At 33.4% G+C, this 22,500-nt stretch overlaps 1 protein-coding gene across 3 annotated transcripts in view; it reads right to left on the bottom strand.

The window, feature by feature from the left end:
- Positions 1 to 22,500, bottom strand: part of LOC145247470 (tyrosine 3-monooxygenase-like) — a 650,093-nt gene that overhangs the window by 176,060 nt on the left and 451,533 nt on the right. For all 3 annotated transcript variants that reach the window (XM_080109266.1, XM_080109268.1, XM_080109267.1), the window contains one exon: positions 13,900 to 14,154. In XM_080109266.1, coding sequence (XP_079965392.1) covers positions 13,900 to 14,154 — 255 coding nt within the window. The remainder of the gene's footprint in view (positions 1 to 13,899; positions 14,155 to 22,500) is intronic.

Genomic DNA, 22,500 nt, shown 5'->3' with positions numbered 1-22,500 from the left:
GGTTTTTTAAATCAGAGATTTGCTTCTCCTAGAAAGGTTTCCTTCACCACTGCTTACGGGAGCGCTATATATATATATATATATATATATATATATATATATATATATATGTTTATTTATTTATTTATTTACTATAATAGTTATTAAATACCTACAAACACTAGTGTTTCATTCTTTCGGGAATCTGCAGTGCAGGGTATCACTACACCAGTCGATAGATTCGACCCCGGCGACAGAAGCCATTTCTGGCTTCATTAGCAAAGACTATATCCATTCGGCTACCGTTAAGCGCTTGAAATAACGTTGAAATTTAAACATTTTAGTTTTAAATGTTTATTACGTCAGTCAGAGTGATCTAATCATAATATGATGATCTGTGCATAAGAACTACATTGACAGACTTAATTCAACTGAAAATGCTTAACGATAAGAAACGAGTTTCCTGAAGGGGTTGACATAATTATCTACTATTATAATTATTAAACACCTACAAAATCCTCAGGTCTGTATCTGTTGTATATATAATCAAATGTTAAGGAAACCCTCATTTTTTAAGTTCCAAATAGTTTGCGTGTCCATATTTTTGTAAAAATGTCGTGATTTTTATAAGATGGAGTAAGAAATATCGTTAGGTGTTCCCTTCTGCTTTCTCGTTCTCCTTAATATATAGCTGCTAGTGAACCATGTTCAGAATGTGTATGAGATGCAGCGAGAGAGGAGAGAAAAAGTGAGTGCATTACATTGGGTGAGTTTATTATTTTTATTATTATTATTATTATTATTATTATTATTATTATTATTATTTATAAAATAACGCACGTGTTAAATGTAATAATTCCAAGCTGGACAGAGTCGGGAAAGCTAGTATTGCATGTAAGTAAAAGCTTGGAATACACGATTAAACAAAAGAAATATCTATTATTGTTCGCGACTCCATTTAACCTTTCAGCTTATAAATGTTCCGTTATCAGAAAATTAGCATTTATGCTGATGACACCACCTTCTTTTCTGGTATTGTTTCTCGCACATCTTCCTCGGGTCAGTTGAAATATAAAGTTGATCTGGGTTCAGTTAGGAACTGAAGAATAAAAATGGTTTGTTTCGTTTAACCCTATTAAAACTCAGCTATTGTCTTTCAGTTGTAGGTGTGTCTCTTTTCTTCCTGAGATTCTTATGGATGGCTCTGCTCTCGATGAGAAATCGACTTTAAAACTTATTGGCCTTTCTTTCTTATCAAACCTTTCTTTGAGTTCATATATTAAATTCAAACTGGCACAATGGAAACATATTAAATGGTATTTGCAGCTTCTCTTCCAATTTTCGGAGTTTAATCATGTGAAATCACACTTTATTTCCTTTGGACGGATTTATTGTTGCTATTTTTTTCTGATGAGTTAAGGCATAATAGATTCACTAGTTGATATAATAATTAGTGATTGATTTTGTGCTACGAAACAGACACTGCCAAGAATTGTAAATGCCAACTAAACTAAAAGAATAAATTATAAGATGGTCAACATCATGAATTTTGAAATATAGTCGTTTGTCATTTATTCACTATATTGCTCTGTAATTACATTGAGCTTCTTAAATAAGGATTGGTATATATTTTAAGAAAATATATTTCTACAGAAATATATATATATATATATATATATATATATATATAAAATTGATAGAAAAATAGTTAGATATGTGGTTATTCATCAGGATATCGAAATAACCTTACGAACACTCACGAGGATGAAATGCAGAAAATTCTATGTAGCTTAATTGCCATATCAATTTTCATAATCTACTACCTACCTTTTACTTACGTATTGAACACTGTTGAAGTAAACACTAAAAATAGATACATAAAATGTAATGGAGATACATGAAATAATTATATTATATATATATTATTTCATTATATATATGTGTGTGTATTTATTATTTCATTATATATATATGTATACAGAGAGAGAGAGACAGACAGACAGATAGACAGACAGACAGAGAAAGAGAGAGAGATGGATACGTTACTATAGACATTCTAGCTTTCTAGATAGCTGTATAAGTCGTTAGCTAGACACATTGCTCGCCATATATGTAAATAGATAACGATATTGCTCGCTAAATAAATAGATATATAGTTAATTTGCAAGTGGCTGAAGAGAGTCTGATATAAGTAACCAGGTGTCAGTCACCTTTGATTTGAAACTGACGGTACTGATATTGTTGTGGTCTTCTGCAACACAAATATATAAATTGATGCATCAATTTAATCTACGCGTTAAGCGACGTAAACTTAAGGTGCCGGAACAAAGAAAATTGTATTTCAAACTTAAGCATGCTAGACCAACCAAAACGCCTTGAATAAAACGTGTCCATTCAATCTACGCGTTTAGCGTTAAAAATGATATTTCTATACTCAAAACACCGACCGACCGACTGAGTCTTGTGCAGACGTGCTTAGACCCATTGAAAAGTGAATTCGAAAATTTATTTTCCATCCGGAAATCCCGTTGTCTTCGACAATTACTTCGCAAAGAAATGGGATATTTCTGTTGCCGGGAAGTTGAAGAGTTGAGTTCATTCATCGATTCGCGTCCTCTTGTGTGGTGATAACCATTCCTCTTGTGCCCTTCCTGTCTGTTTTTTTTTCTTCTTCTTTTTTCAGGATTCTTAAATCATTTTGTTTCCAAAATGCTACTTTTAGCATTCGTATTACAAGTTGTTATTGTTGTTGTTATTATTATTATTATTATTATTATTATTATATCATCATCATCATAAATAGTATTAATAATAATAATCATATTTTTACCGCGTTTTTTTTTTTTTTTAAATTCTTAATCTTTTTTCCCACAGAAGGCATTGTTGCTACATCGGAAAATCCTCTTGAATTAGAGCAGCAAGACCGAACAGGAAACACCTGCCCTTTACTGGACAGTCTGAGGCGACTAGAAAATGGTTGCTGGCGCTACGGCTTTTACTATCGCCATTTTACCGTTTCCAAATACATGACACTTTGTCTTTATACTCGCTTTTTTTATCGTTTTTTTTTTTTTTGGTCTTTATTTTCGAGTCATTCGCTTGTTTTCTTTGTCTTTGAAAATCTCAAAGCTGCTGACGGCTATTGTTCCCAGAAACAAGTCTTTTATTCTTTCTCCACCCACAAAGAAAAAAAAAAGTATTCCATCGATGTAAAGCACATGAATTTTAACATACATGAACGCCGTTTGGATAGATTTATTTATTTATTTATCACGTTTTCTCTTTTACGCATGCGCTGCCCATCTATCGGCGTTCCAGGAGAAAAATCTAGTAAACTCTGCAGGTGGCAGATGTATTTTTGATGGCGACCTTCTTTAATTTTATGTTTCGTTATTTTTAGCATGTTATTCCAGTTTTGTCTTTATTATTTTTTTTATTTGTCTCTCTTTATTTTTTCTTTTTGAAAGAATTTTCTTCAATTCCCGATTCCATTCCACAGACTTTCTGCCTGCTTTATTTAATTAGAATGACAAAACCTTTCAGAGCTTTTTTCCCCCTTGTAAACTGCGGAATCCAAACTCCCATAAGTGAACTAATTCTTCATTTCTTTCTTTGTCATTTATTATTTTATTAGGTTTCAATTTCTTTACCTGGTTTTGTTTTTCATTGTTGCTAAATATTTTCCTTTATTTTGCTATTAGTTCGCCCATGTTATTTAGATGCATGTCCAGATCATGAAAATAAAAGTAAAAAAAAAAAATTAACAAGTCATCAATAATCAAGGCTCAAAGGCCATTCGAGGATAACGGTTAATGAGTGTAATATGGCTGGTGAGATAACACGTGGATTATCATTAATGGTAAAAACTGGTGAATGGATTTGAGAGAGAGGGACAAATAAATACTTGGCCAGAGATAGTTTCTAAAAGCTGTTCAACATATGCCAGTATATAAAGTAAATATTAAACCGAATATGATGATGTGAGATTTTCTTCCATCTGATTTGTTTCCAAGGACGCGACACTAACCTTGACCTGTAGGTTAAACTCTTTTATGTCTTTCGAAATTCCCTGCTGACGTTTCACGTGCATCTCTGCTGCTCTCCTTTGTACTTGCAGATCCACATTAACACGCCGACCGAAGTTGTCTTCATCTCTTTTTTCTGTTGTTGCTTTCGATTAACAAGGCACCATCTATTAAGGTTTAAAGCCACTCGAGGATAACGATTACTCAGGTGGACAAACCACCAGTTGAATGATGAAGAATATTGCATGATGACGGTTCTATAAAATCGCCAAAAAACTTAAGGGTTAAGCTTAAGGAGGTCTTAAGATAAATTATAATTCAGGGAATCTTGGTTAATTGATCTCTCATGATCATGGATCAAATTTAATGCAAATCTAAACTATTTGAATGTTCAAATTGTATCATATAATTCTCACTAAAAATTCTGTAAAATATTTCAAAGAAACTGAAAATGCCTCAATAATCGATTTGATTATGTAAGACGATAATCGTTGCTGTCATTCAATAATTTCTCTCTTTTTCTCTCTTTTTTTTATTCGTCCCCCTAAGTTATTTAGGTGCAAGACAATGTCGTAAAAAAAAGAAAAAAATGTACCAAATAAGGATTGCGTTCCATTGCACCCCCTGTTGCATAAGGGTTTCATTAAAAGAGTCTTAGGAAGAGATGCTTAGAAAGAGTCTTATTACAGTGAGGGATGTTGTAAGACTTAGAGAGAGAGAAGTTGTTGTAAGAGTTCTAAAGAGATAGTTCCTGTTAGGAGAGATTCTTATATTTTAAATGTTCCTTCTTTGTTGTGTAGAATGGAAGAGAAGGAGAAAGCTCTTTGAGTGAGGACATGATGATGTTGAGACGTGTATGTAAAGACATATAACACAAATATATAATACAATTAGACTTTACCTTTTTTAAGAATCATAAGACACAAGACGAGCTTTACAAAAAACACTTGATAGTTTATTCTTCACACGGCCGTGATTCCATCATCAAGAATTCAAAGTTTCACATTTTACTTCTTGAAGTGACGTCTCGCTTCTAGACGTCTGAATCCCTCCGAGTTTTCTCACTGACTGTCTAACTCTAAAGTTTTTCTCTATCCCTCGAACTTTCTATTTTCCGTGACGTCATACACATGTTAAAACATGTGCATTCTTCCACGTGTCCTGGACATACGTGTCCAAAACTTTTCCTATTTCTACAAAAGGAATTTTAACCTATATTCAATATGTTAAAAACATTATCTTATAAGCTGCATTCTTTCAATTTAAAATTTCATAACAAACTTGATAGTTAACATTCTTTCCTTAAAATATTTATCTATTTCTAAACAAATGTTTGTTTTACATTTTTAAATTCTCACACGTAATCTATTTCTAAACTAGATTACGAGGTTCGAATTTCGCCTATGCTCTTTCATTTTCATTTTAAACTAAATTCTCCATTTTTATACTTACATGAAAAGGGGACAGCCCTTATCATGTAACACCCCTAAAAACAATAAGATAGTTGTAAAATTTTCGGAATCTTTATAAATATATACTTTATACATGTCATTTGATTTTGTTGTTGTTATTGTTGTTGTTAAATACTTTCTCTTATTTTGTTATTCGTTGGCGCATGTCATTTAGCTGCAAGTCAATATTATACAAGAAGAGAAAGAAAAACAAAACACCAAATAAATGACTGTATTTAAAAAGTCCCTTACGCTTACTAAAAACAACCAGATTGTTTTGAAATTTGAGGAATCTTTCTTAATCGGTATTTAATACCTACCGTTTAAATCTCATATATATCAAGGATATTCGACCGTTGCGGAGGTATTCAGTTAGTTTTATGACCCGCCCATTCTAAGAAATCAGCCTCGTAACTCTCAATTTCTTTATTTTGTTCAGCAGTGCTCGGATCCCATGCTTATGCTAACCGATCAGGCTGTCCGAAGATAACTTCTGAGTTGAAATACACCTAACATTGATGCTTTTTTTTTGTTTTTCTACTTCCTTTTGCAAAACTTATGTTCTGCAAAACCAAAAACAAAAGCAACAACCCACCTTTTCCCCCCCTTTCCCTTCTTCCCCTTTCCCTTCTTCCCCTTTCTATCTCCCCCACTTCCTGACTGATTTCCCAACCAAAAATCTACCAAACATTAATACTGTAACCCTTTTACCCCTCTCCCATTGAAAAACTCATTCATGTTCTGCAGAGCAGGGAACAAAAACTATAAAATCCACTATAAAACAACCAAACCAAACACTACAAACTAACGATTGAAGATACAAAAAGTTTGAAGAATAAAAACCTTCTACAAAATAACTGAATGCAACATGAATACTGTTTCTAAAATAACTGGATTCGGCATTAAATAACCCGAAAAGATTTGATATGCCGTAAAACAACCAACCCAAACCAAACAGATTCCATGAGCGATGTGTCTGACAAAGGGAGAAGAATTGCTGTTTTCTAGGTCGGAATCTATGCATCAAACACTTAGCATTGGCTAGTTAGCGATCCGCGTCATTCATTTAGTGGCGGGTTGCGGTTTCGGTTGGGGTTGCTTGCCACTTAACCTTCCGACCTTGACGATCAACCTGGCCGAAACTGGGCCATTTCGGTAAACTTTTATCTGGCTGGCTGAGGACTTCGTTATGGGTTGTAACTAGGAGGTCCAATCTTTCCAAGCCTTGCCTCCTGTCTTTCAGGTAGAGTAAGTTGATTGTTTACTGCCTAAGACGACCCTACTAGGGAATGCCAACGGGACTACTCAAGTAATTTTTAAAAGGCCAGAGTGTCGCTCCTTTAGGGGCGCCTGCTTTACTTTCCCACCTTCCTGACCTTGTTTCATATATTATTGCGTAAGTATGAAAATACCGCTAGTTTTTGACTTTCCACAGAAAATAAAACATACGCAAACGGTGACTAAAACATCCTGAGTAACTACTAACAAGTCACCATTATCAATGCCAAAAGGCCACCCGAGGATGAGGGTTAATGAGTGTCAAGTGTCCAATGAGACAACATTGTGATGATTATTGATGAGTGGAAATTGGAAGGATTTGATTATTCAAAAGGATCAATAAAAATTTGTTTACATTGTACTTGAAAACGACCATGTTGTATTTAGTTGAGAAGCAACGCCGCAGTATTGTGATCCACAGATGGAACCTTCGCTCAGGGAATTTTTGTACAGATAAAGAGTAAGGGAAAATAATTGACAGTGGTTGTAGCTAGACGAGTATTTAATTAGAATGCTTTACAGGAGCGGGCTGGTGAGTCAAACACGTGACTTAAAAATAACGATCGAGAAGAGACAGAATTGCAACGTCTATTTTGTGGGACAGACCTAGTAGGGAGAAGAAAAAGACATCGCCCGCTAGATTTCGAACCCAGTTTTGTATCCTGTCAAAACATGAGATCGTGTTTTTAGCAGCTACTATCAAGCTGTGTCAACAGTATTCCATCGTCGGACGTATTTGTGTTAAAATAAGTGTTTATTTCATTTTGATTTCTACTTTCCATTTATTAGAATCTTAAATGTTTACTAGACATTGTCCTTCGCTTTCTAAGGTCTTTCTGTAAAGAGGTCTGTCGGGATAACCTGGCATGAGGATACTTTTTTTCTACAAGTAAACCCTGACTAAATATTCAAAATCATATAGCATTCGCGGCCCAAATAAGATCTAATTAGCATGACTAACACACAGTGGTTTAGTCTAATAAGCATTCAAGTTATCTCCAGTAAGCATTCAAGTTCTCTCTCGTAAGCATCCAATTTCTCTACAGTAGGCATTACAGTTCTCTCCAGTAGGCATTACAGTTCTCTTTCGTAAGCTTTCAAGATTACTCTCGTAGGCATTCAAGTTCTATTTCATAAGCATTCAAGTTATCTACAGTAGGTATTCAAGTTCTCTTTCGTAAGCATTCAAGTTATCTCTCGTAGGCATTCCAGTTATCTCTCGTAGACATTCCAGTTATCTCTCGTAAGCAATCAAGTTATCTCCAGTAGGCATTCAAGTTATCTTTCGTAGGCATTCAAGTTATCTCTCGTAATCATTCAAGTTGTCTCTCGTAGGTATTAAAGTTCTCTCTCGTAAGCATTCAAGTTGTCTCTCGTAGGCATTCAAGTTGTCTCTCGTAGGCATTCAAGTTGTCTCTCGTAGGCATTCAAGTTCTATTTCATAAGCATTCAAGTTATCTACAGTAGGTATTCAAGTTCTCTTTCGTAAGCAATCAAGTTATCTCCAGTAGGTATTCAAGTTCTCTTTCGTAAGCATTCAAGTTATCTCTCGTAGGCATTCCAGTTATCTCTCGTAAGCAATCAAGTTATCTCCAGTAGGCATTCAAGTTATCTCCAGTAGGCATTCAAGTTATCTCTCGTAATCATTCAAGTTGTCTCTCGTAATCATTCAAGTTGTCTCTCGTAGGTATTAAAGTTCTCTCTCGTAAGCATTCAAGTTGTCTCTCGTAGGCATTCACGTTGTCTCTCGTAGGCATTCAAGTTGTCTCTCGTAGGCATTCACGTTGTCTCTCGTAGGCATTCACGTTGTCTCTCGTAGACATTCACGTTGTCTCTCATAGGCATTCACGTTGTCTCTCGTAGGCATTCACGTTGTCTCTCGTAGGCATTCACGTTGTCTCTCGTAGGCATTCACGTTGTCTCTCGTAGACATTCACGTTGTCTCTCATAGGCATTCAAGTTGTCTCTCGTAGGCATTCACGTTTTCTTTCGTAAGCAATCAGGTTATCTCCCGTGGACATTATTTGTGTGCCTTTATGTACACTATTACATTTACATCTCGTAACAACATCTATTCTATGTAATTCTTGTTCATAATACTAGCAGATGCAAATAATTGTTGCTGATAAAACTATGTGATAATGACGTTGACTCACTGATTCCCGTTTAATCATCGGAGTAAACCATCGCTGAGCTTGGCCAGAAAATTGGTTACCATTTTGGAATATCAAATGTATATGTTCTCTCCCCCTTGTCGCAGCATTATATCCAGTTGTGTTTTACTTTTACTTCCAACCGGATTCACGCAGCACCGATCCAGGAAAGTTGTTATTGGTGATTGCACAATCCTCCTTGTACAATTACTTTCGCATAATACAGGCGGTGTCCATCGTCTCTTTATGTTACAGAGCGCGGACGCACGTATGCAGCTGCCGAGCCATGTGCAAAATAACATCATGGCAGCAAAAAAAAAAAAAAGACTACAAAAAGAATGTGTGTAAGGACAGACGAGGACGTTTGAGAGGACAGAAGTCAGAAAGAATGAGCACAATTAGAGACGTGGGTGACGCCACCGCTGTAACGAGAAGTCACGCCTGGCGGGAGAATGAGGAATGAAGTTTTTTTCTAAAAACCTAAAAAAAAAAAAAAAGGTTGTTTCCTATTTTTTTTTTTTTTGCGACTATGTTTACAACGTGCTGGGTCCCGAGTATCTACATATCAACGCGGGTGTAGACGTGTTCAATGTTACATTTAAGACTTAACGAAGGTCATGCATTTTCTTACTCTAGTATTTTTCTTCTTGTTAGTTTGTTCCTTACCTTTTCCATTCTCGTTTTTTTTTTTTTTTTTTGCCGTGTCAATCTCGTATCATGAGTGATTCATATCGTTGCTGATTTCACTAGCGCGAAATTTTGCAAATACGCAATACCTTGCTCATTTTTTTTTTCAATCGATGTACAAATTGTACAATGCGGCAACAATACACCATGCAAAAGCTGGCTTTTGTAAGATACTTTCAGGTGCGAGTAATTTTCTAGCTTAGTAAAACGAGCCCATCTTCATCATCAGCAGCAGCCTTGGCAATGTTCTCAATATTCCAATTCATGTTGCCTGTGAATATTATGTCCGGGAGTTTGAATAATGCGCCCTCGGGTAGGGTGTATTTATAAAATCTATTGGTGGGTGAGAAAGTTTTGTGCAATTGTTAAAAGGAAAGGAGCTTAGTCTTAGTAGCATAAGGTGTTCCTATTTACTTGCCTCCCCACGAGGGCAGAGTTAGGCACAAGGTCGGTTTTTAATGTGGGGAAAATCCAGCTCCCCCCAAAAAGGGGCACTCTCGATAGGAACAAAAATAAAAATTATCTCAGTAATTAAGCACTTTTCATACACTGACCGAGGACAGGAAAAGTTAAATGTAGCACCAGAACAGATACTACACTGTGATCTTGGCCCGAAGTGGTATTAAATGTTATCATCGATTTACGACCCTATTTCACTACAGACCGGAGATCGTTTTCAAAGGTTTCTGCCATTACCTTCACGTTTGTTACTTTTGTTCCAATTCCAGTTTGTTTGTTTTTTTCGTAACTCTTACAGCTTCTTCTTTCCCCATCATTTTCTTTTGATTTTATCTCATTTTTTTATTTTCTTCATTTTAAAATTTATTTATGCGCCCTCAATATTTCCTTTCCCCTCCGTCTTTGCCTCTCTTTTCATTTCAAAATGTTTATCACTACAAAACCATTATCTCTTCAACATAAACAAAAATCCCTCCAAGATATTTAATTCAAAACAATATCTAATTCATTTGGCTGCTTTCAATTCTAGATTTCCAAACACTCCCCAGCACCAATGCACGGCTTCTCCACCAACACAGACAAATATGTTATTCCAAGTTTTTTTTTTTATTAGTTTATTTATTCAAAAGATCGTGTTTTATGTCTCTTCTACCAGAAGTCATCCAAAACAACACAAGCGACACCTGCCGGTAGCAGCTGGTATTACTCTCATAATATTTCAAAATACAAAAAATAAGACGCTCAACTGGCCGAGATTTATAGACACTCATTTAAAACTCTATTCAAGATTATAATGAAAAATAGGCATTGATAACTTCAAATTATCTCAATTATAAACACACGCATATATATATATATATATATATATATATATATATATATATATACATATATATATACATATATATATATATATACACGTTTTATTTTTTATTACCGTATCTTTCTGTTAAGTTACATTATTGTTTCAGCTACCCGGCCGTTTTTTTAGCCGTCTGTAGCTTCCTCAGACTTTTTCAGAAATGTTTGTTATGATGGGAAAAAGTCTGAGGAAGCTACAGACAGGCAAAAAAAAAAAAGGCCGGGTAGCTGAAACAATAAAGTAACTTAGCAGAAAGATACGGTAATAAAAAATAAAACGCATATTTGCTCTACAACAGTATTGAGCACTTTCTTCAGTTTTTATTAATTACCATTTCTACTACAGTTGATTTACAATTCTGGAAGTATTTGTTTCGTTGGGCAAAACCAATCACTTAAGTATTATATCAATCAGTGAATCTATTATGCCCTTAACTCATCAGAAGAAATAGCAATAATCAATCCGTCGAAAAGAAAAAGAAGTGTGATTTGACATGATAAAAATTCGAAAATTGGAGGAGAAGCTGCATATACCTTTAATATGTGCCCATTACGCCATTTTTAATTATATATATTCATATACATATATATATATATATATATATATATATATATTCATACATATATATATACATATTTGTACATATATATATACATATTCGTACATATATATATATACACATTCGTACATATATATACACATTCGTACATATATATATACACACATTCGTACATATATATATATATACATTCGTACATATATATATACATTCGTACATATATATATACATTCGTACATATATATACACATTCGTACATATATATACATATTCGTACATATATATATATACATATTCGTACATATATGTATATACATATTCGTACATATATATATATACATATTCGTACATGTATATATATATATATACATATTCGTACATGTATATATATACATATTCGTAAATATATATATATATACATATTCGTACATATATATATACATATTCGTACATATATATATACATATTCGTACATATATATATATACATATTCGTATATATATATACATATTCGTATATATATACATATATATACATATTTATACATATATATACATATTTATACATATATATACATATTCATACATGTATATACATATTCATACATATATATACATATTCATACATATATATACATATTCATACATATATACATATACATATTCATACATATATATACAAATATTCATACATATATATACATATTCTTTCATATATCTACATATTCGTACATATATACATATTTATGCATATATATATACATATTTATACATATATACATATTCATACATATATACATATTCATACATATATACATATTCATACATATATACATATTCATATGTATATATGCATGAATATGTGTACTATTTTTGCATGAGTCTTTATATTTAGCGTCCATGTTTCATAATTTATTATGATCGGTTAATTATTTCAGGATTAAACATGTACACATATGTAACATATATGTAACAATATATATACATAAAAATATGCACATATTTAACTTTATATATACATATATGTAACAGCGCAAATGCGCAAATGATAGCAGCAGCAGCATGCAAATGACCGACGAGGAAGAAAGAAAGAAAATGATCTAAAAAGAAGAAAAACGTGACCCGGAAAAAGATAGAGATAGACGTGTCACACACGTGGCCGAGAGCGACTGGGAAAGACGTGTCTTCTAGCCAGACAAAGCAACGTCTTGTTAAGCCCATTGGAGTAAGAGAAGACTTTTAAACAGGCGACAAGGCTTTATGCTGGAAATGGCTGTATATAAATATTTGTTATCAATACTGAAGAAAAAGGGAATGAAGTTTTTCCTTGCCTTTGTTTCCAACTGTCTACATACAACGTGTTAGTTACGTACGTGGAATGTAATGACTACCTTACACATATACATAACACTATATATGAATATACATATACATAACAATATATATACTTATACATAATATAGATACATATACATAACAATATATATATATATATATACATAACAATATATATATACATATACTAACACTATATATATACATATACATAACAATATATATATATACATATACATAACAATATATATATATACATATACATAACAATATATATATATACATATGCATAGCAATATATATGCATATATATGCATGTAACAAGCCTAACAAGGGATGGAAATACCAACTAACAAAAAAAGGCGACAGAGTTCTGTATTCTTTTATCTTTTTAAAAATTTTATAGAACAATTCTGCACCCATTTAATAGCACTTAGTGCAAGTTCTGCCACACCGAAGTAGAGTGTGAGTCACATGACATCCATTTGTAAAGTTCTGGTGGTGGATGGCTATTATACAACGGAGTGTGTAAAAATACCACTACCGGACCATCAGCAAAAAGTTGAATATTGTATATAGCAGCAAAATCTGGGACAGTTGAAAAAAAGTCATACACGAACCATTGTGACTATTCAATTCCTACAGCAACCTAGAAAACGGGACTATTGAACCTGACACAGTTTTATGGGGCAAGAGGAGAGAGAAACAACCTTAGTAGAAGTTAATGCCCCCAATTATATGTGGTTAAACAGAGATGAGAAAGAAAAGATAATGAAATACCTAGGTCTTATATACAGCATGTAAAGAAACTTAAATCTTAGAAACCTCTTCATCAACTCAGAAATAATATAAGTAACCAAACTCATAAAAAATAACTAAAAAAAACTGTCTGGCAAATATAACCAGTCAGCCAAGTGCGAAAGCGATACAAATAATTGCGCTTAAAGTGACAGTTAGAATCATAAAATGATCTCTGGCTTGGGATGTACGAGATAGCATATGAATAACTGGCATCCGGTCGAATGCTCAATCCTCAGCTAGAACAAAATAATAAGCAAATTTTCAAATAAAAGAAAAGCGAATAGAGCCAGAGTAAAAATGTTTTTACTCACGTCAAACATCTTGATGACATCGGCCAAGGAGCTCATTTTCTCTTGAAGGGAGACAATCAGCGTAAAGTTCCTCACGGTGTCCAGGCCCTCCTCAGGGGACGATTTCCCGTCGCCATTGGTGGTCTCCACTTCTTCCGAAATGCATAGCTCGCCTTGGCTGAGTCGGCGCCCCTCGACCCGTTCGAATTCGGCATTGGTGACAGTCTCGAACTTGGCATCTTCGATGAGACTTTTGCGCCTCCAGCTTCCACCATGCTAAAAGAATAAACAAATAATAATAATAATAATAATAATAATAATAATAATAATAATAATACCGAAAAACTTTGAAAAAAAAAGATGGGAGAGATTGAAACCAAAGGGACGGTTGAGAAGACACAACGTATAGCAATAATGAAAACGGTTGAAATATTAAGGAAAATTCTTGAATGCGGCAACTAACACACATGAGCTACAGGCACAAGCCGGACATATAAAAACTATTACACAAAGGACCATCGCATGGAATCATGAAAACTGAAACTATATAATTGTGAGTTAACTATATAATTGTGAGTTGACTATATAATTGTGAGTTAACTCCCTGTTCCCCTGATTCTACTTATTTTTTCTTTTATTTATTTTTTTTTCATGTTTGAGTCATCATCAAGTTACGCCACGCCAAATAATCGAGAAGTGTCAAGGAGGATGGAAAGAACCAGGACAGAAAGCATTAGCCAGACCTCCGTTGGATGAGTGCAAAGAGACTGGCACCCTGGGAAGGCTTATTACCACCCAAATCCCAGTGAAAACCAATTGTCGCGCAAGTTCATCTGCAAACCTTATCGAAAGAGGTGGAGAATACTGGAAATCTGGGGAGACTTGTGGTTATTCAGACCCCAAATAACAGCACAAGTTGTTCTCAAAGAGAAATCTTTAATGATTGTCTGTATGACTACTTCTAGTGAGTAAACGACACTCTTAACAAAACTATATTGTAGAAATATAATTAAAGGAAACAACGCCAGGGTAGTATCAGTAATAAGATCATCCATAGACTGGACCAAATAACTTAGGTATGTTCATCAGAGGAAACGAATGATAATGCAAAATGCACTACATGTGAAAGACGATACTGACTGGTTCTTATGTGAAAAGGAATACAGGGGGGAAGACGACTGATAAGTCCATACTATTTCAACTTCAAAATGAGAAATAATGAACTTAAAAAATGATTCATCAACTGCAAAATGAATTAATCAACTTCAAAATGGAATAATAAACTTCAAAATGAGAAATAATGAACTTAAAAAATGATTCATCAACTTCAAAATGAATCAATCAACTTCAAAATGGAATCAATCAACTTCAAAATGAGAATTAATATAATACAAATAAATTTAATATTTATTCTTTTATTTTTACTTTAAAGGGATATAAATTAATTTAAACGCACCAAGGAATTTATTTAAAATGTAATATCATCAAAGTTAATTACAGAAGGAAGTAGTCTCTGTATTCCAGATATGAAGTTAATGAAAGACTCAGGAGAAATATTAATAGCCGAGATCATCGCTTCTAACTTGCTGAGGCGAAACTTTTTAGTTTAAAAAAATATCTCAATTTGAATTTGATTAATTTATTCTGAAGTTGATGTTCCATTTAAAAATTGATAATTTCTCATTTGTAGGTTGTTTTCCAATTTGCAATTGATTAATTAATTTTGAAGTTGATTATTCCATTTTAAGCTGATTGATATCATTTTGAAGCCGATTGATCCATTTTGCAGCTTATTGTTCCATTTTGAAGTTGACTGTTCCATTTTGAAGTTGACTGTTCCATTTTGAAGTTTGTTGTTTCATTTGAAATTGATTGTTTCATTTGAAGTTGATTGGTCTATTTTGAAGTTAATTGGTCTATTTTGAAGTAGATTGGTCTATTTTGAAGTTGATATGTCCATTTTAAAATTGATTGATACATTTTGAAGTTGATTCATCCATTTTGAAGTTGACTGATATCATTTTGAAGTTGATTGATCCATTTTGCAGCTTATTGCGCCATTTTGAAATTAGTTGTTTCATTTTGAAGTTGATTGGTTAATTTTGAAGGTGATTGATTCATTTAGAAGTTGATTAGTCAATTTTGAAGCTGATTGTTTAATTTTGAAGCTGATTGATATCATTTTGAAGCTGATTGATCCATTTTGCAACTTATTGTTCCATTTCGAAGTTTCTTGTTGAATTTTGAAGTTGATTGTTTCATATTGAAGTTGATTGGTCCATTTTTAAGCTGATTAATCTATTTTGAAGTTGATTGATATCATTTTGAAGCTGATTGATCAATTTTGCAGCTTTTTGTTCCATTTTGAAGTTGGTTGTTCAATTTTGAAGTTGATTGTTTCATTTTGAAGTTGATTGTTTCATTTTGAAGTTGATTGGTCGATTTTGAAGTTGATTATTCCATTTTGAAGCTGATTGATATCATTTTGAAGCGAATTGATCTATTATGCAGCTTATTGCTCCATTTTGAAGTTTGTTACTCCATTTTGAAGTTGATTGTTTCATTTTGAAGTTGATTGGTCCATTTTGAAGCTGATTGGTCCATTTTGAAGTTGATTGATATCATTTTGAACTATAAATGATATAGGGGACTGTGTAGAAAAGACTAACAAAAACTTGGAAAACTACATAAGTTATAACACAAAAAGATTAATCACCGCACCAAGAGATGTCGTCAAGAAGCACAATACAAGAAATCATAAAACGAAAAACAAAAACATAAGTAAAAACAATACATGCCCGAAAGAAACGATACGTGTATATACATATACACTTGTACATATAGGTATATATGTTTACATATTCGTATATATATGTATATATATATATATATATATACATATATGTACAGGCATATGTATATATATGTATGCATGTGTATATATATGTATGCATATATATACATATGCATATATATGTATGCATATGTATATACATATGTATACGTGTATGCATATATTTGAATGCATATATATGCATATATATGTATACATATATATATATATATGTATACATATATATATGCATATATATATGTATATGCATATATATATATATGTATATATATGCATATATATATGCATATACATGTATATGCCTATATATATGTACATATATGCATATATATATGTATATGCCTATATATATGTACATATATGTATATATGTGTATATATATGCATATGCATATATATGCATATATATGCATATATATGCATATGCATATATATGTATATGCATATATATGCATATGTATATGCATATATATACATATATATGTGTACATATATGCATATATATGCGTATATATATGCATATATATGCATATATATATGCATATATATATCGATATGCATGTATATATATGTATGCATGTATATATGCATATATATGCATATATATATGCACATATATATATATATATATATATATATATATATATATATATATATATATATATATACACTGACGTACGACAGATCTGATTTAGGCGAGGTCAGTTCGGAGATTGCGCAACTTTTTCCACAAAAATTACACGCGTACGTCACAGTATCATCAGTGATGTTTCATTGTATTCATTGAAATCGATGAACGGACATTATATATATATATATATATATATATATACATACATGTGTATATATATACACATATATACACACATACATGTACACATATATACACATATACATATATATGCAAATATATATACACATATGTATATGTAACGGTCGACAGGGAGTTGGATATTCGTGCGATATAGAAAATATGGTTCTGGTTGAAATAAAGAATGTTTGATTCTGCATAGCCTACAGATAAGAAAACATTTGATAGAAAACGAAAAACGCAATTCTGACGTAGAAGATTAAAATATAAGATGGCCGATAAAAAAATAAACGCGGTTCTCATTTTCCTGAATGGAATAGCGACAATGAGTAAACAAAGGACAGGGTTCAACATCGCTAGAAAATATCAGGATTATATTGAACATAATATTAATGTCTCTTCCAGCCGCGAAATGACGCGATACAAGGCCAGAAGGTTGGGACGAAAAGGTTAGTGCATCAGTAGTAGTGCACGTCTAGCCTTCACAAAATTGCCCTAGCACACCCGTCGGCATTCTGCGCTACAAGCGGCTCAGGCGATAAACTTATACTTCATAAAGAAAGAAAATAAAGACTGGGATGGCGGATCTTCTAGAACTCTATTAGTTTTGATCAGCTGACATCTTAATGCAATCTTAGCCTTTTGAATTAAAGCCATGAGTTCCCGATGGCTAGTAAATCTGCATAAGTCCTGGAGACGAAAAAGAGTTTTCCGTGAGTAAATCCGTACAAGTATTGAACTTTAAATCTGTACAAGTATTGAACTTTAAATCTGTACAAGTATTGAACTTTAAATCTGTACAAGTATTGAACTTTAAATCCGTACAAGTATTGAACTTTAAATCTGTACAAGTATTGAACTTTAAATCTGTACAAGTATTGAACTTTAAATCTGTACAAGTATTGAACTTTAAATCCGTACAAGTATTGAACTTTAAATCCGTACAAGTATTGAACTTTAAATCTGTACAAGTATTGAACTTTAAATCTGTACAAGTATTGAACTTTAAATCTGTACAAGTATTGAACTTTAAATCTGTACAAGTATTGAACTTTAAATCCGTACAAGTATTGAACTTTAAATCCGTACAAGTATTGAACTTTAAATCCGTACAAGTATTGAACTTTAAATCTGTACAAGTATTGAACTTTAAATCCGTACAAGTATTGAACTTTAAATCTGTACAAGTATTGAACTTTAAATCCATACAACTATTGAACTTTAAATCCGTACAACTATTGAACTTTAAAAGTTTGCAGACAAAGAACAAAGATCTTTCTCGTGTGGACACGAAAAAATATCTGCAGGAATTTGAAAAGATCCAATATTTTTATGGAGTTATACAGGCTCCTGGTTGGTTACTAGCAGAATAAAGCTTCCCTCTATTGATCGGTTCTCATCAACAGTGTCTGTACGTAGAAGCTTCCGATTTTCTTTAATCATATCCTCCACATTCATAATTTCAGCTAGATCGGCCAAGTAGTTCCCGAGAAAATGTCAGAGTAAGTGTGGTATCGTGATGACTAATCCTTATTAATATCTAATTATGCATCGAACAGACACCATAATACTTAGTTAGCTTCACATTATTTTAGCAAATAATCATACTAAAGTTCAGCCAGATCGGCCTAATAGTTTCCTAGAAAACGGACAAACAGACAGACTAAAAGAAATATAATGTATTCTGCGTGGATGATAGATAAAAGGAAATAAATACGCAAACCAAAGCACAGAAGGGATAAATACTGTTGTTAAAGTCACCGCTAAAATTATAAATATAAAGAGTAACAAAAGGAAACAAATAAAAAGAAAAAAAACGAGAAGAGAAACAGTTATATAGTCGCTTTATAAGAATGACCAAAGGAATGGCCAATGAACATGGCTGCGAAAAAGGCAATTTAAGAAAAAATGGAAGCGCTACTGACAGTCGCATATACGTATACAAGCTGAACTAGCATAAACATCATATACAAAAACAACAGAAAAAAGCAAATGTGGATTCTGTTAAGAAAGAGACGAAATAATAAACCATAGCATAAGTGAATGACGTAGACTAGACTAAAAGTGAAGAGAAAAACAGTTATAACAGTTAAAAAGGAAGAAACCAGCCCATCTTCATCTTCATCTTTATTTTCGTCTTAAACGAACACACGCTAAAAAGTTCACTGACACCTCGCGCATTCATAATCATCATCATCATCATCAAGAACAACAGTACGCCTTGGACATAATCTTTCACGATGAACACCCGTCTAGCTGAAACCACTGTCCAAAATTTTCCCCACTCCTTATCAGTGCCAAAATCAAAACGTACATTCCATGAACAAAACTTCTTTCTTGGAAGTGCACGCCTTTGGAACTCTGTTCCTGTTGCCTGTTTCCGACCTGACTACAACCTGGATGTCTTCAAGTCCAATGTAAACAAATTCCTGATGAGCCGCCTCACACACACACACATATATATAAATATATATATATATTTAGATAGATAGATAGAGAGAGAGAGACAGACAGACAGACAGAGAGAAAGAGAGAGACTTTTATATTATACCGTTTGATTTGGAGCAGACACTGATTTTTATTCTCATCTCATACAAACGTATAATTGTTTGCACTATCGGGTTATATAAGTGAACTGTTATTTATATTTGAGGACAAAATTGAAAGAAAATAGTGGGATGGAAAACTCCACAACAACTGGAAACAATGTCGAGATAAGTGGAGAGCACATACAGCACCTGGTATTCCCAAATGGTCACCCATTTTAGTACTGATCTCACGCTCACCGATGCTTAACTTCGGTGAACTAACCGGGAACTGGTTTGCCAACGTGATTATGCCACGTTTGTATTATTTAGATTCTTCAGAACATTTCACAACATTTCGGTCGATTTAACCTCCGACATTCTTCAGGTGTATCTTGTCGAACGCAGGAATCTGTACTGACATTTACAGAAAACTAGCTTGAGTGCCCGGCGTTGCAAGAGTGTTTGGAGATGTGTGTTGAGCAAAAAATAAATAAATAAATAAAAATTGGTAGTAGGTAGGCACGCTCGAACCCGTAGTACGAAGGAGGAAAAGAACGAAAAAAAATGACGTCTTTGATGTTGCGCCCATCGCCAAGCCGGAAGTGACGTAGGTTTAGATTAAGGGTAGACAATCGAAAAGAGGGGATGACTTTCGAAAATATGGGCGAAAAACGCGACCCCTCCCTATAGAAAAGTGCCCAGTTGAGGATAAAGGAATTAATGTTTTTAGCCAATTTTTCGATATTTGTCGTCTTAACAATGATACCAATCTTGTGAAAATCCGTCTACTCTGTCGAAGGTTTTAGGCAGATATACAAACATACATACATGGATACATTTAGCCAGACAGGTGAGATATATATTATATAGAAGATAATAAAAAATGAAAATGCTTCCGAAATTGTAGACAGGTTAATGTTTTTTTTTTATTATTAAGACTACGATTTCCATTTTGGTGGTTTATTTTTACAACGTTTCGGCCGATGTAAACTTCAACCTTCTGTATGTTTATTTTTTGAAATTTGCAAATCGTTTTTTTTTTCATTGACGCATATTTTATTACGCAACAGTCACGGTTTCTGTTTGTTTCTTTTGTTTTCCGTCGTTCCGAGTTGGCCTGCTCCCGTATCTGCAAACGTTCTTGAATCTCATAAGTCTTGGTCACGCACAAAATCTTAGAAGTTGGAAAACTTTTTAATCGAACCAGGAAACCCTTTTATTCTATCCAAGAGGGTAGATTATTCCTGTTCTCTCGGCCACGCTGAATAGAAATTTTAATTGTTATGCTATTCTTAATTATCATCCTCCGATAAGGATTGAACCTTCAACCCTCAGAAGACTTTCACTTAAAACTGATTGCCCATCAAGGCCTGACTATAGACGATAATAACTACGAATAAGATAAATTAATTTTTGGGTGTCGGAACAAGAATAATCAACCCAGTTTGATAAGAGAAAAGGCCCAGTTTGAGATTCTGTATAGGTTCTACAGTTTAGCACGAATATTTCCAAGTTCCAAAAATTGTACTTTAAAAAAGGTCGGAGGTTATATCGGCTGAAACGTTTCGAAAATAAGAAGATGAACAAAGTAATTCGAATGAATTAAAACAATAAAACTAGAAAAGTATAAAGATGGTAGTTTTATTTTGAACCTGGTTTTGCCATCAAAATTCGAAGCGGGCTTGAAATGCCTGTTCAACAAGTGCGCGATGCTATGGTTCTTTATCCAAAGAGTCGGTTTATAGTGATTTATTTATTTAAGCTGACGGTATTTATTTCTCCTTCATCACGAGAAACATGACACTAAGATTGCAAAATGGGGTTGAAAAGTCATCGGATCATAGGAGATAGATTTAACCCCGCAAAAGATGTCTGTGCATTCAGGTCGTCATTCTTCGGCAAAGGCGTCTCAGGCGATTAATAATAAACTAACCTTTTCTCAAAAAGAGAAAGCAAAGCTTGGGAGGGTGGGTGGGCCCCCTAGAACTGCACATAATCAGTACTACACCGCAATCAAGAAGGAGCAGATTATTGTAGGAATGCTCTAATCTCTATTGTTTTTGAAGCCGAGGAAAAAGATTCCTGGTCATGCTGACTAAAAATTAAAAAAAATAGTTGCTTTAAAAAGATACAGGTAATAATTTTCAGAAATCTCGACATATGCAAAAAGCACTTTGTGTGTGTGTGTGTGTGTGTGTGTGTGTGTTGATGGGTTTGTTCCTTATAGACACGGAAACCACTGGAGCAACTTTTTTTAAATATACACAAGTGTACTTTGTGTGTCTGGGAGTGTTCTTATATAGTTTTTGTGTCAGAATACCTCAGATAAGTGTCGAAAATCGATAATCGATTCTTATGAAATCCGATTAAAGTCCGATTTTTACTAAAGTTAACACCATTATGCAGCCTAACATCACAAGTGCATTTGAG

The sequence above is a fragment of the Euprymna scolopes genome, chromosome 25, assembly GCF_053919585.1.
Source record: "Euprymna scolopes isolate OS-2025 chromosome 25, ASM5391958v1, whole genome shotgun sequence".
NCBI classification, from domain to species: Eukaryota; Metazoa; Mollusca; class Cephalopoda; order Sepiida; family Sepiolidae; genus Euprymna; species Euprymna scolopes.
This window is presented reverse-complemented; position numbering and strand designations above follow the sequence as displayed.